The sequence below is a fragment of the Haplochromis burtoni genome, unplaced genomic scaffold, assembly GCF_018398535.1.
Source record: "Haplochromis burtoni strain Fernald_Lab_line unplaced genomic scaffold, NCSU_Asbu1 Contig_255, whole genome shotgun sequence".
NCBI classification, from domain to species: Eukaryota; Metazoa; Chordata; class Actinopteri; order Cichliformes; family Cichlidae; genus Haplochromis; species Haplochromis burtoni.
Window position 1 is genome coordinate 220886 of NW_024582616.1, and position 25498 is coordinate 246383.

Consider the following 25498-nt stretch of genomic DNA (forward strand, 5'->3'; position numbering starts at 1 on the left):
GATGTCCTTACTGAATCATCAGAGCTGAACAGGTGATGAACAGTGCACATCACTGTCACAACAGCGTTTGTTTTCATCCAAAGGCTTTATGGCTTTCCCTATAATACCTGGTGGGCCGGTCTCTAGTCAAAGTAATTTGGCTCTACATATCTGTGTGAGCAGATTTTCTCTCACACGAAGAGTGTCCTCAGGCAGCCGTCTGAATGCTGGACACTCGGAGACCTGTGTCTCTGAGTGGGAGAGGAGAGATCACATTAACATGTGTATCTCTGTATTAACAAACATGCCATATTGGCCCAGTTTATTTTTCATATCATTGTTGTGAGAAGACCATAAATAGCATTTTTGCATTTTCTGTTGTATTTCATTTGCTGTTCTTGTTATGGATAAAAAGTCTTTTTTTGTTTCAAAATAGCTGATAACTATTCACTGATAGCTGCCAACATCTGTGAACAAATATAATTCTATAAAGTCGTTCTATATAGTGCGTAACTGTTAATATAGAGCGTTATTACATTTATTGCTAATACAATCATATGGCACATTGACTGCTGAGGAAATTTGAGATGGCACTCATCATCAGAAAGGCTGCCTACCCCTGGTGTAAACTGTGATGTTTGCACAGCCCAGTAATCGCTACGTTACAATGCAACAAAAATCTGCCCTAATTCTGCTGAATGTTTGGTCTTTTCCTGTTAGGATTGGGACAAGCTGTGGTGGAGCTGTTTTTCTTGTCTTTGTGCTTTCCGGTGGAGATGTGGGCGGACTCCTGCCTAACCACCAATCACATTTCCTCAGGCTGGCTGTTACACACCTGCAGTCTGTTATCATTATCAAAACTGTGTACTTAAGGGTCAGTATTGTGCCAGAAAGAGATTTCTGTTCTCTTTTTTTTTCTTTGTCTTTTACGTGTAATATCTTTGTTTATTTTGGTAAATGTACCTATTCTGCAAGTGTCATTATGACTCAGTGTTATTGTAGCTACATTATATTCAATCCAGTCCTTTGAGACTTTATAGCTGGATAAATAAAGGTTATATAAAAGTCATTTTGCCACAAACTGATTGCAGCTTCTGCCTTGTGACAGGAATGTTGTTTGTGGCTCAAAAATACTTTTTATGATTCATGAGAGACATATTTGACATACGTATCACAGACTATAGGCCAACAAGTTATCTGCAGCAGTTTAAATATGACCAATCAGTCTTTGGCAAATACTGGAAATCATTTTTTGGCTCTGGCTGTGGCGATGTCTTGTTTTTGTAAATACTCTGTCCTCTGCTTTGGCATTTGCCTGGTTTAGCTGTTTCCCCCATCAAGACAAAGTGGATATCAGTACTTACCTGCCAACCCACTCTCCACTGCTCACCACATGACTCACAGAAGTCAGACTGCCTGCCTCAGCCTTTAACTGTCACCTCTTAAGTAAGAATGCTCTTCAGTCACACTCTGAGCCTGCCAGTCACTGCTAATCATCATTAATTTAATTCACTTAATGTACAGAATTCACCTGCATGCATGCTATCCCCCCCACCCTTTTGCATGAGTCGAGGAGCGTGTCAGGTTTCATTTCACCGTGTGTTATACTTGTATAACTATGCATGTGACAAATAAAGAACCTTGAACCTAAAACTCTCTCTCCTCTTCCACATTCCAGCAGTCCGCCACGCTTTGCTATTAAACGTCTTCACTGTACATATACCAGCTCCATTTGTTTAAATAAACCATTTAAGCTTAATTTCAGTTGTTTGGGTCTGCTTTCTGGGTCCAGCCATTACCAGCCTGTGACATCTGCAGTAATCTCTCTCTGTGAATAGAAATCTTTGCTCCTGCAGCGATATACCACGGACCAGCCTGACTGCACATTTGTGCCTCCAAACCACCTGCACTGTGTGCGTGCCAAGTTACAGAAAGTGCGAGCACAAGTCACACTGGAAAGACACCAACACACACGCCATGATTGTAGCAAGTGACAGATCAATTTCTTCTTTTAGTGCGTGTGCTCATTCTCGAGAAAGCCAAGCTTAAACTGTGTGTGTCTGTTTTTTCAAACCCACCAGGTAGGAACACAAAGTGAGTGTGCTTGAAGGCATCAGTACCAAAGTCTGATGGCTGGAAACCACGCAGTTCCATGGAACAATTAATTCATCAGTGAAATATGAAATATTTCAGTCTGGACCAAAAGAGGGCCAGACAGTCCCATCCTTGCCTGTTGCTTTTTGTTAGGTGTTATATTTGAATGTAATTGATGATTTTAAACATGTTTCCAGCCGAATTTGAAAAATTTCTACAGTTTAAGATTTAATTTACAGCAGCTGCTATTTCTAGCCTTCTACCTCATTAACACCAGTTGACCATTTTTATCCCATCATCCATGTTGCAGCTAAGATACACCATCTGTTAGAGGTCAGCAGAGACTCTATGTTCTGGCTCCAGAGACCATAATGTGCCACAAGAGACTAAAACTATTCCCAGTGGAGACAGTGGACCGCTGTGGGGGTGGAGCAGGACAGATGAACCCCTCTACCGCTGAGTGTGAGATGCTGAAAGACACACGACTGAGTTTCTACATTTTTCAATGTTTGTCCATTTTGTGTGTTTTGTGCATTTTTAGCTCATATAATTAAGATGTTTGAAAAGCTCTGAAAAGTCTCTTTAAAAGAAAAACAGAGGATTTATTAATGCATAATATTTTATACAAGGACGGATACAAGTGTTTCACCTGAGAGCACAAATTGGGACTGTCATGTTGATGTATGCTGCTTGTATTAACTGGATTGTTTCAGGTTTATAGGTTGTACATGATTGTGTCCCTGCTCCGACTGAGGCTGGTGTTAGCCCGAAGGGCAAAATGACATGCTGCTGAATGTCATTTTTCACATCCTCGGATGAAAAATGCACAAACAAACATACCATAAAACATATTAATGTGACGCTCTTGAATGTCATTGTTGATGTGTGGCACTGTTTGGAGGGCGACTGTATCATCAGAAGGCAAATGTCATTACAATTAAAGCTTTTAGAGGGGGAATGGAAAAGGTCAACAGGGCCTGCATTTACACTGGCTCTTCTGGAGGGAAAAAGGTAAAAAACAACAACCTTTAACTTTTGTTCTGAAATGTGTTCTCTGGGGGAAAACACTCCCCGTTACACATCTTAAAGTATCTTTTATTCCATTAGCAGTTTAGAAGGATTTCAATGGCCAATTTGTTCATGCGTTATTGATAAAGTGCTTGCATCACGTGTGGGGTCAGTCCATCACTTTGCTATTTCTGACTACATGCCAGAAGCATCTCCAAGAGGTCCTCTTTACTTATCTCTGCCCTATGTGTGTGTGTGTGTGTGTGTGTGTGTGTGTGTGTGTGTGTGTGTGTGTGTGTGTGTGTGTGAATAAGAAAGGGTCTCTACTCCTTATCAGTTTGTCCGTTACATTCTTGGCCCCAGTGGTCAAACAAAATGCCATTTATGGCCACAGGAGAGATACAGTACAGTAAAGTCCACAGTGTGCTCCACTGACCCACAATGCACCAGTGCTTTATAAAAGCCCACAGCAAGGACCTCTGGCTGGAGAGTAGCTTTGATTGCCCACTGCTTCTGCTGTATTTTGTCAGTAGAGCCTTGTATTTGAAACACAATCTTGTTTTCTGAAGCCTGGTTGTTCGAAGAGTCGGACTGTGTTTTGGCACTGTGCGGGTCCCTCACTATGGCATCGCTGACATCTTCAAGCCGCAGAGCTTCCTCATCGTACCGCTCGTCAGCACGCTACAGCACGTCTAGCTCTTACTGCACAGAGGGGTCTCTGGGTGGATCATCTGATTCACTGGAAACAATTCTTGAGCCTTTTCTCGACTACGCCGATCATTCCAGTCTGTTTGGAGAGGAAGGCCCTGGAGGACCAAACTGTCTGGCCCCATTCAGAAGGCACAGCAGACCCTTCTATGGGCATGATAGTAAGGAACTCTTGTGTCAGTATAGGTTAATATATGCTACATCTGCATTTTTCTGGGTTTCTTCACACAGGGCTTTTCTTTTCTAAATTTAAAATTAAAACACTTTTTTCAACATCTTCTTACCTAATATTCGAATAAGGAAGCTATAAACACTTAGTTAGCCAAAAATACTGCACAAAAGATAATACTTTTTCTTAAACATAGTATAACTGTATTGAACATGCCCAGAAATGAACAACTGAGCTTATAAACTCATCAGAAAAGTGTTCGTAGCGGTCAAGTCAAAAAGCTATTTTTCCACAGACTTCTAGGACTGGAGGTGTTTTTGCAACCACAGCTTTTGCCATCTGGTGGCCTTTCGCAGAGAATGCAGGTTTAAGGCACTTCTGCACTTGCTTGGTTTTTCTGACCCAGAAGCTACATCCATGATTTATATGTCTATGTTTGCATCCCTGTGCAGTTACAACAGTGAGGAACAACTCTATAGCTCAGAGCACTGGAAGTCATTAATTACCTCAGGAGTTAGTCATGCCAACTTATAGCTAGCTAAACTTTTACAATGTTTTTGGCCACAAAATACTGCAAAAAGAAAATGTTCCTGTGTAATTTTGTGCATTTTTGACCATGAAATATTGCAAATTTTGCTATTCAGTCAATACCAAGGGCCAGTAATGCTGATATCAGTAGGTTACCGATACTTTTAACCTATAAGATCAGGGGAAAGCTAAGTGCTATGACTTATCAGATTAATCGTCGTTAAATTGCAAATTCTGAACACTTCTAATTACCACATTGTGATTTTTACTTTCCACAGTAATTAGCTAATACAACAAAACACATCTTTCAGCTTTTCATGTATTTTGAAGCTGTTTGTTTGGAGAGCTGGAATATAAATGTGCTTGTCTCTAATGCACTTTGGGTCAGCTTCTGTTGTTAGAGGATAGAAATTAAGTATGGATCCTATCACACCAGTATCGATATGATGCCAATGTTTGTATCGATACTATCAATATTTGGATTGATCTACACTGGCGCACATAAAGACACAGAAATGCATAACTTACACATTTCTGCTTCTGTTTTTAGTTTCATAAAGACATAAAAACATGTATTTTTATTTTTTGTGATCCTTCAGCAAGAACAAAAATCACAAGCCTGAAGACCTGCTATGGTTTGAGTCACTGTTCAGTGAAGGGGCTTAGCAAAGGGTCAGCAGCCAATAAAAGATTATTGATCAAAAGGTCTTAGGGTTTGTGTATTCTTTGATCTGATCAATGTGATTTAATTTGCTGTTATTATGTGTGACAAAAGTGCACAAAAAAGGTCATCTTAGCTTCATCGTGCTCCACATTAGCTGTTTTCGAGCAGTTGCTCACGAGTACCGTGATGGTAAGTCGTAGCTCTTTTCTTTATTTTGCACATAAGCAGGAAAAGAGGTCTTAGTAATCCATGTTACTGTTCTAGATTAAATGAATAAAAAAAGACCTGAAAAACAGCAACCAGCCTTAGCTGTGAGAGTGCACATGGCTCCAGACATCGTCTGCCAGACAACATAAAGAAGTAACTCTGAGTGGTCAATAAGGCTGGAAAAGAGCTGTATAAATGCAGTGCATTTAATAGCAAGTTGAAAATTATTACAGCAAAGGTGGAGTGCAGATATAGACTTATCATGACGTGTTAAATGAGTTATGCTGCACAGGGCACAGAGCTGTAACGACCAGAAATAATAAAAGGTTTATGATCCCACAGGCAGATTAAAGCAAAATCAATAACCGGACTAAAAATTTTATTTCACTGAATAGGAATATTTTCAGTTTCTCATGAGCTACCTGAGAACTGATGGAGACTGAAGGTGGAAATAAAATGAAAGCAATTCTTGCCCTGTTGTGTCTCTTCTTTACCAAAACATTGTTTATTTCTGACTAGCAGTAAAACACACTGACGGCCCAGGCTGACCCTTCAGTCTGTCCCTGTCGGACGTCCACAGGCCTCTAAGTGCACAGGTTGTGGTTTAAAATCTGGAAACAACCCAAACAACTGAGACTCAGGACTCTGTATGGGGAGCTAAAACGTTCAGTGTCAAACTAATAGATGAGGCACATTGAAATGCACAGTAGTTTAAGTAAACTGTTTAGAACTCATAAATTAACTAATAATTTGTGTTTACTGTGCATATTTTGTTTTAAAAATACAAGATTGAATTAAATGACTTCATTTAACATTTTTTCTAATTTCTTAATGACAGTGCCTCTCAAGGAAGCTTAACAGTTACTCTCAGTCTCATGTTAGAAACGAACTAGTGCCATAAGTAATTCCGAATAATCCAGTCTGTGGACTTTGTAAATAAACACAGTGCACTGACTCAATAACATCTTATTAAATTAGGCTGAAAACATAGACTGTATACGGAAAATAGAGGCACCATTGGTTGTTAACTCTGCACTTTGAAGGCCCTGGTTCAGCTTCATGATAATCACCATCTTGTTTTTCAGGAGCCAAGAGTTCTTCTATTTAGAGGAGAGATGGAAGTGCTACGTTATGCATTAGCTAGCTTGCTAGCTTTGCACCTTGCTTACAGAACTATGTTAAGAATAGACATATTATTTGTATGCCTTTTTTATCCATCCATCCATTCGCTTATCCTTTTCAGGGTCGCGGGCAGTGTTGGTCAAGTTATTTGAAAAAAGTAATCAGTAACTAATTACCGATTACTTCCCCCAAAAAGTAATCCCGTTACTTTACTGATTACTTATTTACAAAAGTAATTAATTACTTAGTTACTTAGTTACTTTTTAAAAACACGATTTACAACCTGAATAGGTGATAAAGTGATAGATCTTTCAGCCCAATTCTACTTTTTCTGCATAATCCATCATACAAATTGTAATCAAATCAAAAGTCTCTTTTTAAAACTTGTTTTATTAGTTTTAATCTTTTAACTTTATGCATCAAGCAAACATTTAATTATATGCAACATTCTCTGACTGGAAGAAATTTGTTTAATATTTAAAGCTATTTTCTGCACATTCCAGCACATAAAATAATTTTTCTTGTGTGTTTACACTCACTCTTTCAAATAGATGCAAGTAAAACACAGCAGAAAATAAATAAAATCAAAGACTAGCGGTCCTGTTGCTCTATTTTCACCTGTAAAGTAGGAGTAGCATAGGCAGAGGTTTGCCCTGGTGCAGGTGTGCACACAGCTGTTGTCACGAATGTCGCGCTCGCTTACGTCACTGTCATGAGACATTCTGGCAAAAAAAAATCATGGTTTTAGTAACGCAGTAACGCAGCGTTCCTACGGGAAAGTAACGGTAATCTAATTACCGTTTTTGCAATAGTAATCCCTTACTTTACTCGTTACCTGAAAAAAGTAATCAGATTACAGTAATGCGTTACTGCCCATCTCTGGTCGCGGGGGGCGCTGGAGCCTATCCCAGTTGTCATAGGGCGAAAGGCGGGGTACACCCTGAACAGGTCGCCAGTCTGTCGCAGGGCTAACACACAGGGATAGACAACCATTCGCGCTCACATTCAATCCCGCATTTACACCTATGGGCAATTTGGATTAACCAATTGACCTATCCCCACTTACTGCATGTCTTTGGGAGGAAGCCGGAGTACCCGGAGGGAACCCACACAAACACGGGGAGAGCATGCAAACTCCACACAGAAAGACCCCGGCTTGATGGTGGAATTGAACTCAGGACCTTTTTTGCTGTGCGGCAACAGTGCTAACCACCGTGCTGCCTTTTTTTATATTCAATATTATTGAAATATGCTACTGAAGACACAAACACAGAAAACAAAGTCAAGATGTCAATTTCAGTGACACTACTTAGTAATAAAAACTTTGAAGGGTTAACAAAGTCCTAAAAAAGTTAAAAAGAAGAAAAAAAGAAGAAAGAAGGAAAAAAAAGATTCAAAATAGTTAAAAAAATGTTCATGAAGGTTCAAACTATCCATGAGGGCCAAGATTGTTTTAAAAATTCTATAAATCCACTTTTAATACTATTATTTGTGCTATTTCTTTGTGGGTGTCCATTGCAATTGACCCACTTTGGGACTCAGCCTCAAGAGGCTATTAGAGGCCTACTGGTGGTGGTCAGAGGGCCCGGTGGCGCCAGTGTCCAGCAGCCTCGCCTCTGTCAGTGCGCCCCAGGGCGGCTGTGGCTACACTGTGTGCGTGAATGGGTGGATGATTGTGTATTGTGTAAAGCGCTTTGGGGTCCTTAGGGACTAGTAAGGCGCTATACAAATACAGACCATAACTGCAATCTGGAGCTGACTTTATTTTTTAGACACAACACAATATTTTCAGCAAAAACAAATGTCTTACAAATATAAATATTTCATAACGTTAACATGTTGATGGACTTTTCTACATTTTGTCTGTGATACATTTCCGTGAGCATTAACTATATTGCTTTATACGGTTGTAATGTTTGTGCATTTATTCTGCAGCTCCTGTGGGGGGCGCTGCAACAGTTGGACAGACCAGCACAGGTGGTGTAGTGAGGTGTCTGGGAGACAGCTACTACATGTCAGCTGATGTCAGCCAGTTTGAGCCACATGACGTAGTGGTGCTGGCCTACAACCAACACGTGGTCATCCACGCCCAGAAGGTGTGTAGGTGTATGTGCGTTTTGGGATTTCTGAATGAGTGAGGGGGAATTAGCAGGGTATTTGTGAACTCTTGTAGCATGCAAATGTGCATGAGCACACTTGTGGAACCGCTGGGATGCATCACTCATGTCTGGGTAAAGCTGTTATTGTTACAAAATCACTGCAAACAAATCAGCTGCTGCCATGAATTATCATTAGTCATGTCCAATGTTTTGTTTGTTGATCACAAAGTATGACATCTGCCATTTGAATCACTGATTAATATTTTGAATTTTTTTAACTATTATGAATGCTTTCTAATTTCCATGAGTGACTCCAATAATTTGGGATTATCGTGAGTTTCTGAAAACAAATACAATAACATATTCTTCCATTCTGACTTAGTCAGAAAGCCCTCATCATAATTTACAAATGTCAATGTCAGGAGTCAGACAGGGTGAAGAGATCATATGACTTTCAACCATAAGACAAGAATAAGTTCTGCTGGGACCATTTTGCTTGCACTTTACCTTTAATGACACTGTTTGGTTAGATTTATGCATTAAGTCAGACTTTATATTATGCAGATAGGTTTAGGCACTAATTGGTTATGATTAGGGACAAAAAATAAATAAATCATACACACTTCCTTATACAGAAACATTTTCTTAACATTTCCCTGCCAGAGGTATAACAGCTCGATGGTTACCATGAGAATAATGAGCCAGCATAGCACTTTAACCAGGGGACTCCAGGCATCTATTTCAGCTGTTGATACTTCAACTGAACTCAGAGAACCTGGTCTCAGGAAGAAATTCTAAACTTTGTGTTGTTGCTTCCATTGAACAAGTATAGGTGAATAAATGGTGAAAGGCAGCTGTTTGGTCTTGAGGATTTGACAGGGATTATTCCTTCTAGTGGAAGTATTCCCTGTAGTTATGTTTCCATGGCTGTATAAGGTGGAACATGTAGCACACTCTCAAAAAAGATGAGCTGATGATAGTCAAACGTGGCAGGGATGACAGGGTTGGTTAAGTAAATAGAGTGGTCGCCCAATAATCGGAAGGTCAGGGGATTGAATCCACCGAACGGCTACTATGAGGTTCCCCTGAGCAAGGTATCATCTCATTTATAAAGGTATTATGGTTAAAGGCACAATAGAAAAAAAATCACATATGTAACACGTAAAAGATGTTAATCTTGATTTGGTGCTCTCTTGGTGGTATAGGCTGTAAAAGTGGGGAGTTAATACTTTGTTGTCTGACTGTGGGAGTGCAGAGATGCACCTAGACCAACAAAGCTTGGCCGTTCCATCTGTGTCTCACCATCAGTGCTACATTAAATCACACGAGGGATCATAAGCAGACATAAAATAATTTCTTAAGCCAGAAAAAAGATTTTGAAAATAATAATAATAATGTTTATGAGAAGACAGCATCTTCTCGTAAATCAAAAATGACTGACCGTGTTATAGTAAAATTATCTGGGCCGCTGTCATATCCATCACATCAGACTCGGACGTGGTCTGTTGAGCAGCAGACAAGCTGGAGCTTGGTGCCTGTGCGGCTTTCTCGCTCTCCGCCTCCCCTCACAGTTTGATGTTAATCATTTTTAAAAGGTGAGAGAGCAGAAGGAGAAGTGGGAAGAGCCTTCGCTGCAGTCCAGGAAAATCATTTTAACAGGGTTAAGAAGGCAAATTGGCAAAAATCCACAAGCGTTCAACCTGCCTCGAAGCCCTATAACAGTGAAAAAGCATCTTCAGAGAGCAGCAGTCAGTGCTCATTTTCCTCTGCCTCTCTTTCCCCCCGCTTGTTCTTCACCAGCTGAGCAGTGCAGCACTCCTTGCCTCCATCTCTTTCACTGCTTCTCACCTTCTTTTTGCACCCCAGCACCTTCCCTGGCCTTGTTGCTCTTCTCACTTTTCTGTGCCCTTTCTTCCTTTTCATTCCCAGCTGGTCAATCCCTTGTTTGACTTTTCATCTCCATCCTTCAGGTTTTGGATGATGGCAGCATCAGTGACACGTTCACCCATAAGTCCCTGTTCCCTGAGGATATGGACCCCCTGTCAGTCAGTGGGACCCTTAACCCTGATGGTACCCTGGTGGTGAGAGTTCGCCGGAAATCAGCACTCACTGGGAACGAGCACCTGGGTATCCCAGTCTACAACACTGGGGCTGACCTCTGACCTGTGCGCACATAGTGTGTCTCGTGGTTTCTCCCATAGTTTTAAATGATCTTTTATAACTTTATAGTGTTGTTTATATCTTATGCAAATTGTGTGGCCATGTGCACTGAATATTTATATAAATGAGTAACTAATTAATCATTATTTATAGTATAAGCACAACGTGGCACCACCACTTCCTCTTTTCGCTTGCAATCACATCATTTGCTTCCAGTAAATCTCTCACTGTCTCAACCCCTCTACCAGGATGATCAGGCTAAACACTCCACAATGGATTAACAATCCCAAAAATGTATCAGGCAGATTATTAAGTTCATGTTGACATCATGTTTTCTTACATTACTTTCCAAACAAAAGTCTCCAAACCCTTCAGGAACGTTCAGGTGCTGCAGGAACTAAAAGCCCAGGGAAGCCCATTGTTATCAGGCGTGTGGTAATTAGTCAAATAAAGCAACTCTTGTTTTCCCAGTGTTGTTTTTAATCACAAAAACCAGAAAAAAAAACAAAGCAAAACTGGATGATATAAAATGTAAAGCTCATCTTTGTGTTGTTTTGCTGAAGCGCAGTGAATAGACACGCTGCTAATAGCAGTGGAGGATGATGAGACAGTACTTTCAGACCTGCACCATCATCTGGCTCACATGAGTCTGACAGAGCACTCAGCTCCTCTCTTTGATCAGTCCAGCTGTGCACCTTTTGTATTTTTACACTTCAACTCAGTTTCATAGGCATCACTGAGGCGTGTACTGATCTCATAATGCTTCCAAAACACATGTGACCTCCAGCTCAATGCTGAGGCCCTCTGTATCCTGTCAAAACGAAGACGGGGGACTGTGCTGCTATTCTGCTAAACCTGCTGGTTTTACTCTGGAAATTTATTTCTCTGGAACAATTTTTTGCAGTAAAATATGACAGATTTATTGAATTATTATTTGCTGATGTAAAGTTTCAAACTGGTTTGAAGGTGTTTGTTCTAAAAATGTTGTAAACTGTTCAAAACCTTCATGGTTGATTTCAGGAATCCTTGTTTTTAGACGATTCAACTAATCTGTGTTTCCATGTTAATTGAGTAAATTAAACGTATTCTGTTTAACTAAAGCAGATCTTTGTTGTCCAATTTGTATCAAAATCGGGTCTTTTCTTAGACGTGGAATAAATATGTGTTTGTGCAAAAATGTCTAATGGTTGTTGGTTTGTCTGTCACTGATCAGAGAGCAAACAGATGGTGCAGAGTGGTGCTCACTGCGTCTCCCTTCTTGACTGTAAGCAGCGTCAGCTCTCAGAACAACCTCACAGTCTCGCTCAGATTCTCTACCTGCAATCTGCACACACACGTCTTAGAAAACTTTGAGGTTACATAGATCCCTGACCCACAAACCTAACCATCACCAGCAGGTCTACTTTAATAGTTGGTCTGTTGTAGAATCTGTTTTGAAGTCAAACAAAGGGCAGGAGAACAAAACACTTAATTTACATTGAATTTTAAAAACAACATATCAACTTGTTCGTGCTCATTTAAGCATGCTTGCCAACACTCGTTACATTCACTTTTAGTACAGTGGAAGCAGTAAATGCTTCCACTGTGCTTTGGATGATATTGATAGTGATGATCCACAAAAAACATAGCATGGATGACTGCATGTCATACCATCAATGATATCAGTCAGTTTTAAAAAGTTTGGAAGTTCCCACACTATAAAAACTTACAAGAAGACTTTTTTTGAACATCTGCCTTGTCAGCATGAATGTATGGCACTTTGCCCAAGTGCTTTTTACCCCATTCGCTGGTGTTTCATCATGAAAGGAAACATTGGGTAGTTTACTTTATTCTTTCAACTCTGTCTCTCTGTTACAGCTGCAGTCAATGCATTTCAGATTATTTGGGGTTAAAAAAAATGCATGAAATGATCTCCATAAACATGCACGCATGTAAACAAGCCCAAGTCTCCCTGGAGAAGTTCTGAGTGTCAGACTTTAAACTCAGTGAGGAACAGAGCTGCAGCCTACCTAACCGATGAACTCGTTTAGCTCATTAAGCTTTTAGCACAGAACTCCCCACCCATTACAGTCCAGATGCTCCCCTCTCTTTCACACCAAAACAACACAATGAAGAAAGAAACGATGTGTGTGTGTGTGTGTGTGTGTGTGTGTGTGTGTGTGTGTATGTTTTCAAATTGTGAATGTGGAAGCAGCAGAAGGAGAGGGCAGGAAAGCACAAAAGTGCGTACTGTCTGTTCATTATGGTGCCAACTGTTGCAACAAAGACTCCCGCTGGAAGAGCAGAGTCAGAAGGCTGTTAGTTCAGTTTAGAGCTGCGGTGCTGGAACAGACTCACTTGACCCACTTTAATGTCATTGGATATGTCGTGTTTACAGTTCTACAGCAGCGGTGTTGAGAAGGAAGACCAGATCATTGGCATTTCTTTTGAGGGAGCCTTTTCACGTCCCTTATCTAAAACAGTGGAAATGGAAATGCAGCGTAGTTAAAACGCTGCAACGGACAGATCTGCTCTTATAAATGTCTACCAGGCACACAATCCTTCTTAATCTTTGTGCCCATCTCGTGTCCATCCGTGAGTGAATGCAGCAATGGTCAAAGGACACAGACTGTATATAAAAGATGGACATCACCACCTGAGACTTTGTTCTGTGCCTTCCATTGGTGGACGACCTCTCTCCTTTTTTGGTTACTAAACTTCAAAGACAGGAAGTCTCGGAGCCATAACCACAGACTGTATATAAAAGATGGACAGTCACAGCGCCACTGTGGTTACTGCAAAGCCTCATTTTGGGAGTTTTGATCTGAGCATTCTACACTGACATCTCAGCTCTTTGAAACCAGTTGCCCTTAAAGAAAAACCTGATTTAATGGCCTTCTTAACACTAATGATCATAATTTATGAATCAAAATTCTTTGTTCAATAATAGAGAACGCTAAAGTCATCAGAAAAGCGTTACTAAAGATCAAGTAAGATGAAAGGTTGTTTTTTCCCCATAGATTTTCTCTTTGAAGCCACAAGATTTACCCCCTGCTGACCATCAGAAACAATTCAGGTTTAAGGATCGTTGTCAGACCCTGAAAACTATGTCTGTCTTTCATGTGCAGTAATTGGATTTTTATGCCAATCCCTCCTTAGAGTGACCTGTTGTGACCCTACCACAGAGAAAACAATTTTCCATGTTTTTCTGTTTAAACCAGATGCTGTCAGATTACATTAATACTGTTAATGAAATCTGTTTTTCTATAATGCTATAAGTACTAGAGCTTCAGTTCACTCTGGCTCTTGTGTTGAAGTTGCTAGTAGAGACAAACAAAAATATGTTAATATGGATTATAAAAAGTTTCTTTCCTCCACGAGAGGCTATTAATATGAAGTAGACTGTGATTGTTTGGATTTTAGAACAGAAGCGTGCATAGGACAGGAGGTGAGTGTTCTTAGAAGACCTCTCCGCTGACCAAAAGGGGTTTGGACAAAGCAGCGTGAAGCCTGTAACTCTCAGAGCTTTAAAAAGATTTGGGACAGACTGAACCATATTGAACACCGTAGTGGCATTGCTGTGTGTATGCCTCCCCACTGGGAGTATTAGTCAAAGACAAAAACAACACTCCAGGTGCCTTCCAGCTGCTCCTGAAGGGAGGAAAGAGAGCAGACAGCAAAGAAGTGCAGCTGCAGAAATTAAAGAAGACAGAAAAAAGAAAGAAGTCTGCAACAAATCGCCATGTTTGTTAAAATCTCATTTATTCATCACTGATATACAAAAACAATGTTTCTTTTTTTTCGGTGTGAAAAATAGCTCTGGATCTTGTTCAGCTCGGTCTGGTTTGGCCCTCGGGGGTTTGCCGTAGTGGAGGCCTCCAGTATTTACAGTCCCTTAGGAGTGGATAAAAGATTACCCTCATCAGCTGATGGGGGATTGGGGTCTTATCAAAGCCTCTCAGACTGAAGGAGAGGACAGAGGGGCTTATAATAAAACTTTCCCAGGAGCCTGTTTTATCAGGGAAAATCTGGGGTAGGCGCTTGTATGTCAGTGGCAGCTAATGTTTAAGGTAAAGGTTTCCCAAAAACCAAATAAGGTGTAAAACCCATTTTCCTTTTAAGACCTAAAGGTGTGAACAGTTTAATATTTCAACACAGATTCTAGTGAGCTTTCATGGCAGCTTCTGGGAAACCTTTGCTTTAAACCATTATTTGTTCTCCAAAGCAAAAAGTCCATTATTCTCATGCCTAATGTTACAGCAGTCACCTTTAACCAGGCATCAACATCCACAGGTCACTGGTGAATCATGTAGGGTTAGGTTAACATCCACCTCTTTTAAAGCTTATTGCCTGTTTGAAACACCCAAATGCAAACGTTTTTTTAGAAAACACTGTAGTGGCAATTCCTCAATGCCTCATTTGAAATGGAACTTTTTAACTTTTACTTTTTTTAGCATGTGGCTAAAACGAAACCAAACCCAAACATAGATAAGTCCCCGGTGACTCAGTGCATGTTAAAAAGTTAACCGCTCCACAGTGGCATCATGGTACATGAACATGGAAGATTCTGGATTTTTGTGTCGGTTTCAGGATTGTTACAACCCCCTAATTCCATCGTCGCTTCATCACACAGTAGCTCCCGTGTGAGAGTAGCTTCTCTGCCTACACATACATGTTTTTACACTTTTCAGGTTTCTTTACAAAAATAAGGTTATACCGCATTCACGCCATTGATTCAAACTGGGTTACAAAATGAGATGAACCACTGTTATTGCACAAATTGATTAACCACAAATAGATCAACCATAAAAAAAACAAAACACAAAATGAGGAGGGGAGAAAAAAGAAAAGTACTACTTGTACTCTGATTAGCACTGGCTAATAAATATGCATGTAGCTGGGCCTGGGTCCGCTTGCTAGCAAAATGAGATGAAACGCAGTGAAAATGTCGGCGGAAACAAGGAAGGCTGCGGCAGGAGCTGGAATAATGAAAATCGATGAAAAGCACAAACAAATGAAAAGAACCAAATCAGTGGATGTCGGTCACTTGTCCCCCCCACTCGGGTGAGCTGTAATGGGGGTGTTGGGGCAGGTTCCATGGAGATAAGTGCACTCGCATGCTCTGAAACCTCACCCACCCCACTCCCATACTGTATTTGCGTGTCTGTTTGTGTGTACAGAGCAGGTTCTCTGGTTGTGTACACGCACACACACACACCCCAAGTATCGATTGCTTATTCCCGCTGTTAAAGAAGAGGAGGCACTTGTGAAATGAACATGTCAACAGTGGACCGCATGCTGGTCGCTTCCACATTAACGTCTCATGGCTTCGTGATTACATTTCTTCCATTTTTCCCGCCATCGGGAGTCCCCCAGTTAGTGTTATTTGCATTTTACAAAAAAAGGACAAAAAAGTCTATAATAATACAAATATATCCAACATCACGTTAAAATTTGCATTAGAAAAAAGGAAAAAAACAAAAAGAAACTTTAACTTTAAAAATCAACATAATGCGACAAATATAAAACAAGCCCCAAATTTCCTTCCAACAAGTCATGACTGGTTAAGACATTCAATAATGATTTTATATTACAGGAATGAAATTAAATATATTAATCTTTAAGTAGAAATGTGCTAACCCAAAAATCCCCCCCCATCCCGGGTTAAAATCAGGGGCTGAATAAAGCTCGCTGGATGAGTGGAAGATGCCATCGAAGAGAACAAAAATCACAGGCACATGATGACAAACCTCATTCACTCCATCCATATTCATTCCTGTCAAGCTTTTGACTTTTTTTGGGGTTTTTTTGGTACGTTATGTTCATAGAAAACTCCCCCCCACATGCACTCTCTCTCATGCAAAGGCATGCTGCTATGTCACTGTGTGCGTTTTCAATTTATGGGGGGGGGGTTGGGTGCAGCAAGACAAGACACGACCCGATAAACTAAAATCCATGCAACACATCGCACACAGAAGTGAACTTGGAGGGATATGTGTGTATCTGTGTGTGAGTGCATTTTTAAGGCATTCAGGGCCAATTCTGCAGGAAGTAGTGTCAGTAAAAAAAAAAAAAAAAGGAGCGTGTCTTTAAAAGATGTGTTTGTCAGTAGTCAAAAATAAGTAACAAATATAGGGAAAAGATGGTTAGACGCTACGCAAACCAGATCAGTGTTTTACTGTTGATGAGCAGCCGAGCCTGGAGCATTATGGCAGACATGAATTATTAAACTCAAAGTAATTTATCGTTATCTGTCATGACAGAAACCCCGCTGCAGTTAAAACATTGACGCATCAGGTTTCTGGTTTAACACAAGGTGTGATCAAACTAACTCGTTTTAAAGTTCGGCAGGTCTCAAGTCAATGAACCATCTTCTTGGGCATGGTAATCTATATGAACTGAAAACGGTCCAGTGGTGCCCGAGAAGATAACCTTGAAGTTGAGATCAGCCAAATTTGAATCAGGTAAGCTGACGAGTACTCGGAAGTTTCTCCAGTGGTGATGAAGTTGGTGATGGGACTGGTAAATTAACTGGAATGAATGATTAAACTAAATCTGTGAATGCTCTCTGCTGGTCACTTATAGATTTTCTTTAATGCTTTCTAATAAATAATGTTACTACTAATGTTGGTCATGGTTCCCACATGCCCGCACGTCATCATTGGGCACTCTTGCACTGTGCGCCTCACCCTGTGAACCACCCCGCCATTTATCTGTTGGGGTTATGTCTCTGATACAAACTTACATGGCACTCAAAGGCAGATTGATGAGAGAGCACAGAGCAGCTGGTTAGGTAATGACGGCTTCATTCTTTCAGCCATCCATTTGCTCCATGCTCTTCCTCCCTCCCTCACTTGCTTCCTGCCCTCTCCATCCGCCCCAACCCTCTCTAGAACACTTATTAAAAGCTATATTTAGATAAGCAGAAAACCTTGACTCGCCGAGTGCATCGCCGTTAAAATGTTGGTGTGTGTTTCTATGTGCGTGTGAAGGCTGCGGCTACAGCATGAAAGGACGTTATGAAAAGGGCTACAGGTGCCTCAGTCACTGCCAACAGGCAAGTCTGCTTGCATAGGCTCTGCTCTCAACCTGACCATTAAGACTCGAAGTGAAGAGGTAAAGAGGGGCAATGGAAATAAGAAAACACAGAAAAGCTAAGGCATCTCTCCCCTTATGAGTCCACTACTGGACAAACTGCAGTGTAATTTATAAAGAAATGGCCAATTCCAGTCAAACCCAGACCACCTGATCATTCAGATAAATGAGGAAAACAAAGTCTAACATGTGTTCTTGAGACGTAATAATTAAAAAGAAAAATCCTGTAGGATATAGTCGTTTTGCTACCTCCCTCTTCATGCGCACACCCATTGTCTCATTTCACTCACACACGCTTTCAAAAGACACATGCACACATTACAGTAGTCTTCCTTGTCACCACTGCTGAATTTCTCTACCTTAAGTGGAAGACTCATTCAAAGGATTACATCTGCAGGTTGAAACTTTGATCCCAAATCAAAAGACACACAAGCTAAACAATGTCTGCTAAAAAAAAGAGAGAGAGAAAAAAAAGAAAGAATCCCTTTTCATTTTAACCCAGTCTCGGTAACCCTAATCCACACTGGCTCTGCTGTGGGTTCCCAAGGGTAAATGGAGAGCAGGGCACAGGTTTTGTTCCACTCCTCTGGTGGAGTGTCTCTCTGGGTCAGTGCAAGGCTCCTGGAGAAAGCACTGGGTGGTCCGGGAAGAACGGAAGTTAGCGGAGAAGGAGGGAGAGGAGCAGATGAGGCGAGAGATGAAGAGGAAGCTGGCCTGTTGATCCTGAGCCCTGAGGATTTTTGCATGTTTGTAGCTTTGAGTGATTAAAGACCTCAATGCTTCATCTTCCTCCTCCTCCTCTTCTTCCTCATCACCTTTTCCCTTACTGGGACTTCTCTTCGGACTCGGAGGGGGTGCTTTCGCGTGGCAGCGACATGCTCTTGTGGCGGTCCCACAGCTTGTGGAGCTCGGTGGTTTCGTTCTCGCTGCTGCTTGTGCCGCTGTCCCGGAAACTGGCCAGAGGGGGGCGCACCTTTACACCTTTCACAGTCACTGAGCCCTCAATTGCTTTACGGAGCTGGTTGAAGAAAGATAAGGTAGTTAGAATGGAAGCAGGAAGTGTGTGTGACCAGAACTTCACAGCGCAATTTAAGGCTCCCAGTTTCAACAATCTGGACAGCACTACTATACTCAATTCAACAGCAATTTTATTATTTATCAGCAGGTCATCACTATAGTCCTGTAAGGAGACTTTAGTATATCATAAAGTAAAGATCCTTAAACATTAGAGAGCCATACCAAAAGTGGCAACAGTGGGGAGAAAGAAACCTCTGGCAGCTGAGTTGAGGGAAAATCAATTTTCAAAAAACAAACAAACAAAAAAAGGGGAATGTCCAACTCAGTAGTACACAAACAATTTCTAAATTGTAACAGTAAGAAATATGTCAAAAGAAGCGTGCAGAATTTTATATGATTGTAGCATTAAGGAATTGTATCATACATCAAAATTCATACACCATCACCCTCATTACAAGAACTTTATATAATGTGTTGCTTTCTACTGTACCAGTACAGTAATACACTGAAAAACACACTTTTTAATAATAATTTTATATCAATATATTTTAACTTTTCTATGCTAATTAAACATCCTCAATAAAAGCAAAATATATAACTTGGGTTTAAATTCTCTCTTTTTAAAAACAAAAAACAAAAAAAAGATTTGGAAACCTTTAAAATCCTTTAAAAAATATATCAATTTCTTTCAAGGATTACTTTGTGGGAGAATAGTGTACATTAAAGATACACTCTTTGGGTTTGGTGTTTAGGTCCCCCCTTCCTCCCACTGTTATCATTAGACTGTGCTGAATATAGCTTTAAATTTTGACCACAGTGGTCTTGCTCTACACTGCAAGATTATATCAGTACTTCTGATGGAAAGGTACTCGGGTTGTTTCCTATTTTGGACTGAAATCTCGTTTCCAAAGTGTAATAAAGGGAAAGGCACTGTTTTTGTCCGCTAGAGTGGGATTTTCACGGCACATTCTGCACCACATCTGTGCGTTCATCATTTGTTTGAAGCCAGCTCACCTCCTGCAAACACTTTTCCGAGAATACGTGCTTCTTTTGTGGTTCGGACTCCTTCTGACATTTCTTTGGAGGTGGAGGAAAACCACAGTAATTGCTTAAAGGAGCTTCTTCGACATCTTTAAGAGTTCTAAACAAATGTCTGTCCTCCTCCAGAAAATCTTATGTACGTAAACGCGCGTTGCAACTTCTTATCTGGTGCACATTTTTTATTTTGACAGCGCATGCGCACCTGCGGACCACTTATGTGCACCCCTGATTATAATACTTGCCACATACACAGCAGTAATTGACAAAAATGCTTCTGCAGTCACAAATCTTCAGGAAAACATTGTATTACATAAAACCAATGATTGTCAGAGACTATTTTAGGTATTACCTGAGAGGTCTTTATCTGGTCAAACAAAATGGCACTAACAAAAAGTTGGATAAGGCAGAGAAAGAAATGGCTCTACAACTTATAACAACTTATAATATTCATATGTATATATATACACATACATACATACATACATACATACATACATACATATATGTATTTTACATTTATATTTTTAATATTTCATGTTGTTGTTTGCAACAACAGACAGCTATTTTGCACATATTAATTTAATTGAAAACGTACATTACAATATCCTTTTAAATTTATTTATATGCCAAAGTTTTGAGCTTGTGTATCTGAAGTTCATTAATATTCTAAATCCTGCTCTATGCTTCACACTGTACAGAATAACTGTGAATAAACTCAACCAGTACCTAAAAGGTTATCAGTAGTAGGTTTAAAAAAAAAACAAAAAAAAAACAGGTTTCCTGTTATATAGGAATCATAGTGTTTAACATCCTCTATTATTTATTATTGGTGTTATTAACAAAATTATGGATGTAGGACTTAGCTTTTAAGCTTTTAATCTTTATGCTAACTGCTTTGACTTGCTTTCTTGCTAACTAACATTTTCTCTGTCTTAATGGAAATGCACAAGATGAACTGTTTTGGTCCAGAGAGTAAAAGTGTACACTGAAATGTACTGAAAAAAGAAAACATTAACATGTTTTTTAAAAATAATCTGATCGTATTGGGTTCATATTTCAATCTGCAGGCGTGTGAAAGTTTGTTATGATTCTCTATTGAATCTCTCTGCTGTGTATTATTACATTTTCTGTTTGGCCAGACCAAGTTTGTCATTTGGCTTATAGGGGGAAAGATTTGGGTGCTACAGGTCACGTGGCAGCATTGAAAAGAGTCCTGTACGTGTGTTCTGGATCTGAAATAAAACTATGAAACGCACTGACGTCCCTGAAATAGTTGTCGTTCATATGTAGCAGAGACGCTGTGATGTAACCATGTGTTTGTGTGACAGACAGGCAGAATGGGAAGGCTGGTACACAGAACAAAAAATCCTAAATGTCAGGGACAGGCAAGCAGCACTGCACTTAGCAACAATCCTCTCTCCACTTCCTGGCCAATTCACAAAGAGTGAAGCGTTTTCAGTTGTTTATGAGGCAGGAGAGATGGAAAGAGAGGGAGCAGGAGAGGCGGCAGAGAACAGACAGAATGACAATAGATAGAGACAGCAATATTAAGCAGCCTTTAGTCTGTCACAGTACATAACAGACAGCAGGAGGAGGAATCATTAATGATGACTGAATGTCATCATTTGTGTGTGTACAGCACGGTGACAGCACTCCTGATGATATTGACAGTGCCTTTACAGTTATTTAAAGCGGTGAACAAACCGTCTGTGGAAATGACGACAGTCATGACTTTTCACATGACGCTGGGTGTCAAAGAAATGAACAGAAAAAATGGATTCTAATGTATTTTAAGTTCAGGAGGGATGAAACCATGAAATTAAATCCAAGGGTTTTTCATCTATTGATAACTCTGTTGTCACACCTTCCCCTCAGGTTAAGAGCCCAGGTGTCATCCTGCAAGGAGTTTACTTCACCGAAACAATCTGGAAATTTCATTAAAATTTAATAAACTATCATCTTGTCTTTATTTTTAGTTAGCACATACCGTAAACACTTAAAGCTGTAAGCTAATGATAGTTATATAAGAGCAGATGCTGCTGGTGCAATAAGCTGTAGTTTTACGTCCAGTGGATGATGATCTGATTAGTCGACTAATCGCAAAAATAATCGGTGACTAGTCGACTATCAAAATAATCGTTTGTGGCAGCCCTATTCTCCATACATACTCACCTCTGTCTGTTCCATGTGCTCGCCTGACTGCCACGGGTCTCAGAGCTTTTAGCTGTCCTGCGCCAAGACTTTGGAATCTACTTCCACCAGATCTCCACACTACAAATTCTCTTTCTACTTTTAAATCAGGTCTGAAAACCCATCTGTTCAGAACTCATGCTGTCACTATAACTTGGTCTTTTGTTACCTGATTAGTTTTATAGTTTCATTTTATTTGTTTACTTTATTTGTGTGAATGTTTTATTTTGCTATATTAATGTAAGGTGACCCTGGAGGTCTTTAAAGGTTTCTATAAATAAAATGTATTATTATTACTATCATTATTATCATTATTATTATTATTATTATTATTATTATTATTATTATTATTGTTATTGTCATCAAGCTAATAAAGCAATTAAAGCTGCACAGCATGAACATACGGCCCAAAGGGAAACTTGAAGAGACGCTTACTTCTTTAAGGGAAACCACCCCGATAAGGCGTCCAATGCTGGTGACGTAGGCGTGGTCGAGGCCAAGCAGGGAGAAGATGGTGTGGGTCTGCAGAAAACAAAACAAAACAGGTGGAGCATTGTTAGTAGAAACCAGCTCTGCTGGCATCTTACTCAAAATAGAATATGACACTCAGTTTGGGGAACGCACCACTGTTGACAATTATCAAACAATAATACCTGCATTCACACCGGATTCATTCAACTACTCAAATGTTCGGCTAAGTGGGATATTATCACTTTGGGAAATATAGGAGGGGGGGGGCATGAGATGCTTAAAAATGGAAGTGGTAAAAACCTGCTTGTATCATAAGAACTAAGTAGTATCTGATGAAAACAACAGGAGGGAACAGATTAGACTGTAGATGGAAAATTCTTTATTAACTTGACTACAGAGCTGTCAGGAAAGGTTCAAGGCAATGGTTTGGTACTGGCACACATACGGTACACGTGCAGATCTATAAGGAGAGGATTTTATCAGACACGGCTCCCATGCTGAAGTTTGTAGTCTAGAACACGGATTTCTTAATTACTGAAAGTTGATTCAATAGCTGATTTTCAAACTTAAGTTTTTTTCTTGCACATTTGAGTTTAAGTCAAAATTTTGAGATGCTCAGATGAAAAATCTTAAGATAACATCCCAAAACGTTGTCAGTTGTGGAAACAAGCTTCCATAAATGATAGATAATGGGTACAAACTGGTTGGACATTTTCTCTCTGTATCATTTATTGTTAGCACCTTGAGGTAACCATTGTTGTGTTATGGCACTATATAAATAAAACTGAATTGAAGTTATGATGCAGGATAAAAAAATGTATTTAATAGTAAAATATAAAAGGTTTTCATTATTCTCTATTAGTATCATTATTCTTTCTACTTTGCTTTTCAACTTTAATATTCCATGAAATGTTGGTTTTATATGTTTCCATGATGCTATTTCGCTCTATTTACACACTCTGCCCTGTTAGTACTGTATTTGCTCAAGCAATGACTTGCTTTCCCCAAGGGGATCATTAAAATTTCATTGCATCTTATCTGCAGTACTAGAGTTACAGTGGAGGAGTGTGGCTGTGTGCAGATAAAAGCAAAGAGTGTGAGGTCAAAAAAACTTCAGTGAGTAGATGAGGAAGTGTGCAGGATTAATGCCAGCTGAACTTTTTGTACTAGGCCCTTTTAGCATTTAATGGAACTTTCTCCTAAGCCAGAAGGCCACTTGGGATGTTTGAAATGGATCCCAGTGTACCAGGTAAACAGAAGCTGTGCCAAGGAGTAGATTGTTTAATGTTTTCAGGCTGCGCCCGACATAATGTAATATGTGAAAGTGCTTCCTCAAGATCAGCTCAATCCTACGTCAACCCATTCACTTCTATTTAAAGTGTTGCTCACTGATTAAAAGTGCTGCAAATAGCATTTCGCAATCAATTGATCAACAGCAAAGTAATTTGATTAGAAGCCTCCAGCACGCCAAAAGAGTCACATCTGGTGTTCATCCTCTTTAATCAGAAGTGTAACCTGCTGCACAGCTGAACAGGAATCATGACAAATGTGGTCCCAACATGGCGAAGCTGCAAGAGTACTCAGGTAATATGGTCAACATTTGACCCACCAATGCCAATCAGTGTCATCTAATCCACTTATTGTCCCTTTTCAGAAAGTCATTTTAAAATCTTTTTTGTAGTTTGCGGCCAAAATAAAACATGACTTATTTTAATTATTGGAAATCTATTCAACAGCATTTTGTCCCAAAAACAACTTCTAATCGTTAAAAATGTCCGCAAGATGTGTGATGATAGTAAGGACAGCAAATTCTTCAGTCTGGGACATTTTTTGTTAAAGTAAATTCGAGAGACAATAAATGATACGTTACAAACTGCAACACAGAAAGTCATCTGGCTATGCTGACTTATAGAATGAACTTTGGACATTAGTGCTGTCAAAAGATCAAGCCTCCAGTAAGTAGAGTTGGTGCTTTTTTCAGCAATTTCTTAATCAAACTATGAACACAGAGCAGGCTTCATAAGTTCCCTTCTTTCAAAAAAATGTTGAAATTCTGAATATTCTCACGCTTTGAGACCTGTAAACTGATACCTCAAATGAACTGACAGCGGACCAAATCCCAGGCAGTTGGAGACTTGAGGTCTATATTGTCATGTAAATATTCCAAGGAACAGTCCATTACAAAATGGCCTGCAGACAAACAACAGCAACAGTAAACAGCTTGGGATAAATGGAAGCCGGAGAGTGAATAACTTCACATATACACATACACACACACTTTCACGTCTGTGTACAGCATCAGCAGTGGCAGTGTTTAATATGCTGAAGGAGATTGTGCGTGGTATTGGCTTTTGGCAGTGAGCAGTGGAGGGAGGAGAGAGATAGATTGGTGCAGGATCCCTCTCTTAAATGTTTAAAGACTACTCACACAGAACCCAAAGGGGGTGTGTGTGTGTGTGTGTGTGTGTGTGTGTGTGTGTGTGTGTGAGAAAGAGTGGGAGAGACAGAACGAGAGAGGCAACATTATGTATAGAGGACTTTAGGCACGGCCACAGCTGGTTTGTGTGTGGATGCTTTGTAAGAAGAGAGAATTTCCACACTGAAATGTGGGTTTGCTGGGTGTGCTGATGCTAGAGTAGGTTTTTTGTGTGTGTTCGTTCCTGTCTAGCTATATTTGTGAGGACTGAAATCTGCATTCTACTATACCTGTGAGAACCAACAGGCACTTGTGAGGACGCACACACCGGTCCTCACAAATTTGAAGGCCTTTTTGAGGCTCAAATGTGGTTTTAGTGTCAGGGTTACAATTAAGTTATGGTTAGGTTTAGGGTAAGGCATTCATTTTTAATGGTTAGGGTAAGGGTCTAGGGAAACCATTATGTCAATGAAGGTCCTCACTAAGATAGCTGAATGGGCTTGTGTGTGTGTGTGTGTGTGTTACCTACAGCTGTACGTGTACAGAGTTGG

General features: G+C 40.1%; 2 protein-coding genes across 9 annotated transcripts in view; one reads left to right on the top strand and one right to left on the bottom strand.

Annotated features, from left to right (window-relative positions):
* Window positions 1-3591: 3591 nt before the first annotated feature.
* On the top strand, window positions 3592-11973 carry LOC102303280 (heat shock protein beta-7-like). Its single transcript, XM_005938314.3, has 3 exons — window positions 3592-3950; window positions 8415-8575; window positions 10549-11973. The coding sequence occupies exons 1-3, from the start codon at window positions 3704-3706 to the stop codon at window positions 10738-10740; spliced, it is 600 nt and encodes a 199-aa protein (XP_005938376.3). The 5' UTR covers window positions 3592-3703; the 3' UTR covers window positions 10741-11973.
* A 1757-nt stretch (window positions 11974-13730) lies between these two features.
* LOC102301272 (chloride channel protein 2) overlaps window positions 13731-25498 on the bottom strand; it is a 177711-nt gene continuing 165943 nt past the window's right edge. For all 8 annotated transcript variants that reach the window (XM_014338738.2, XM_042227328.1, XM_014338739.2 and 5 more), the window contains 2 exons: window positions 22496-22582; window positions 13731-18830 (listed from right to left, as the gene is read on the bottom strand). In XM_014338738.2, the coding sequence (XP_014194224.1) occupies window positions 18636-18830; window positions 22496-22582 (282 nt within the window). In that variant the 3' untranslated portion in view covers window positions 13731-18635. The remainder of the gene's footprint in view (window positions 18831-22495; window positions 22583-25498) is intronic.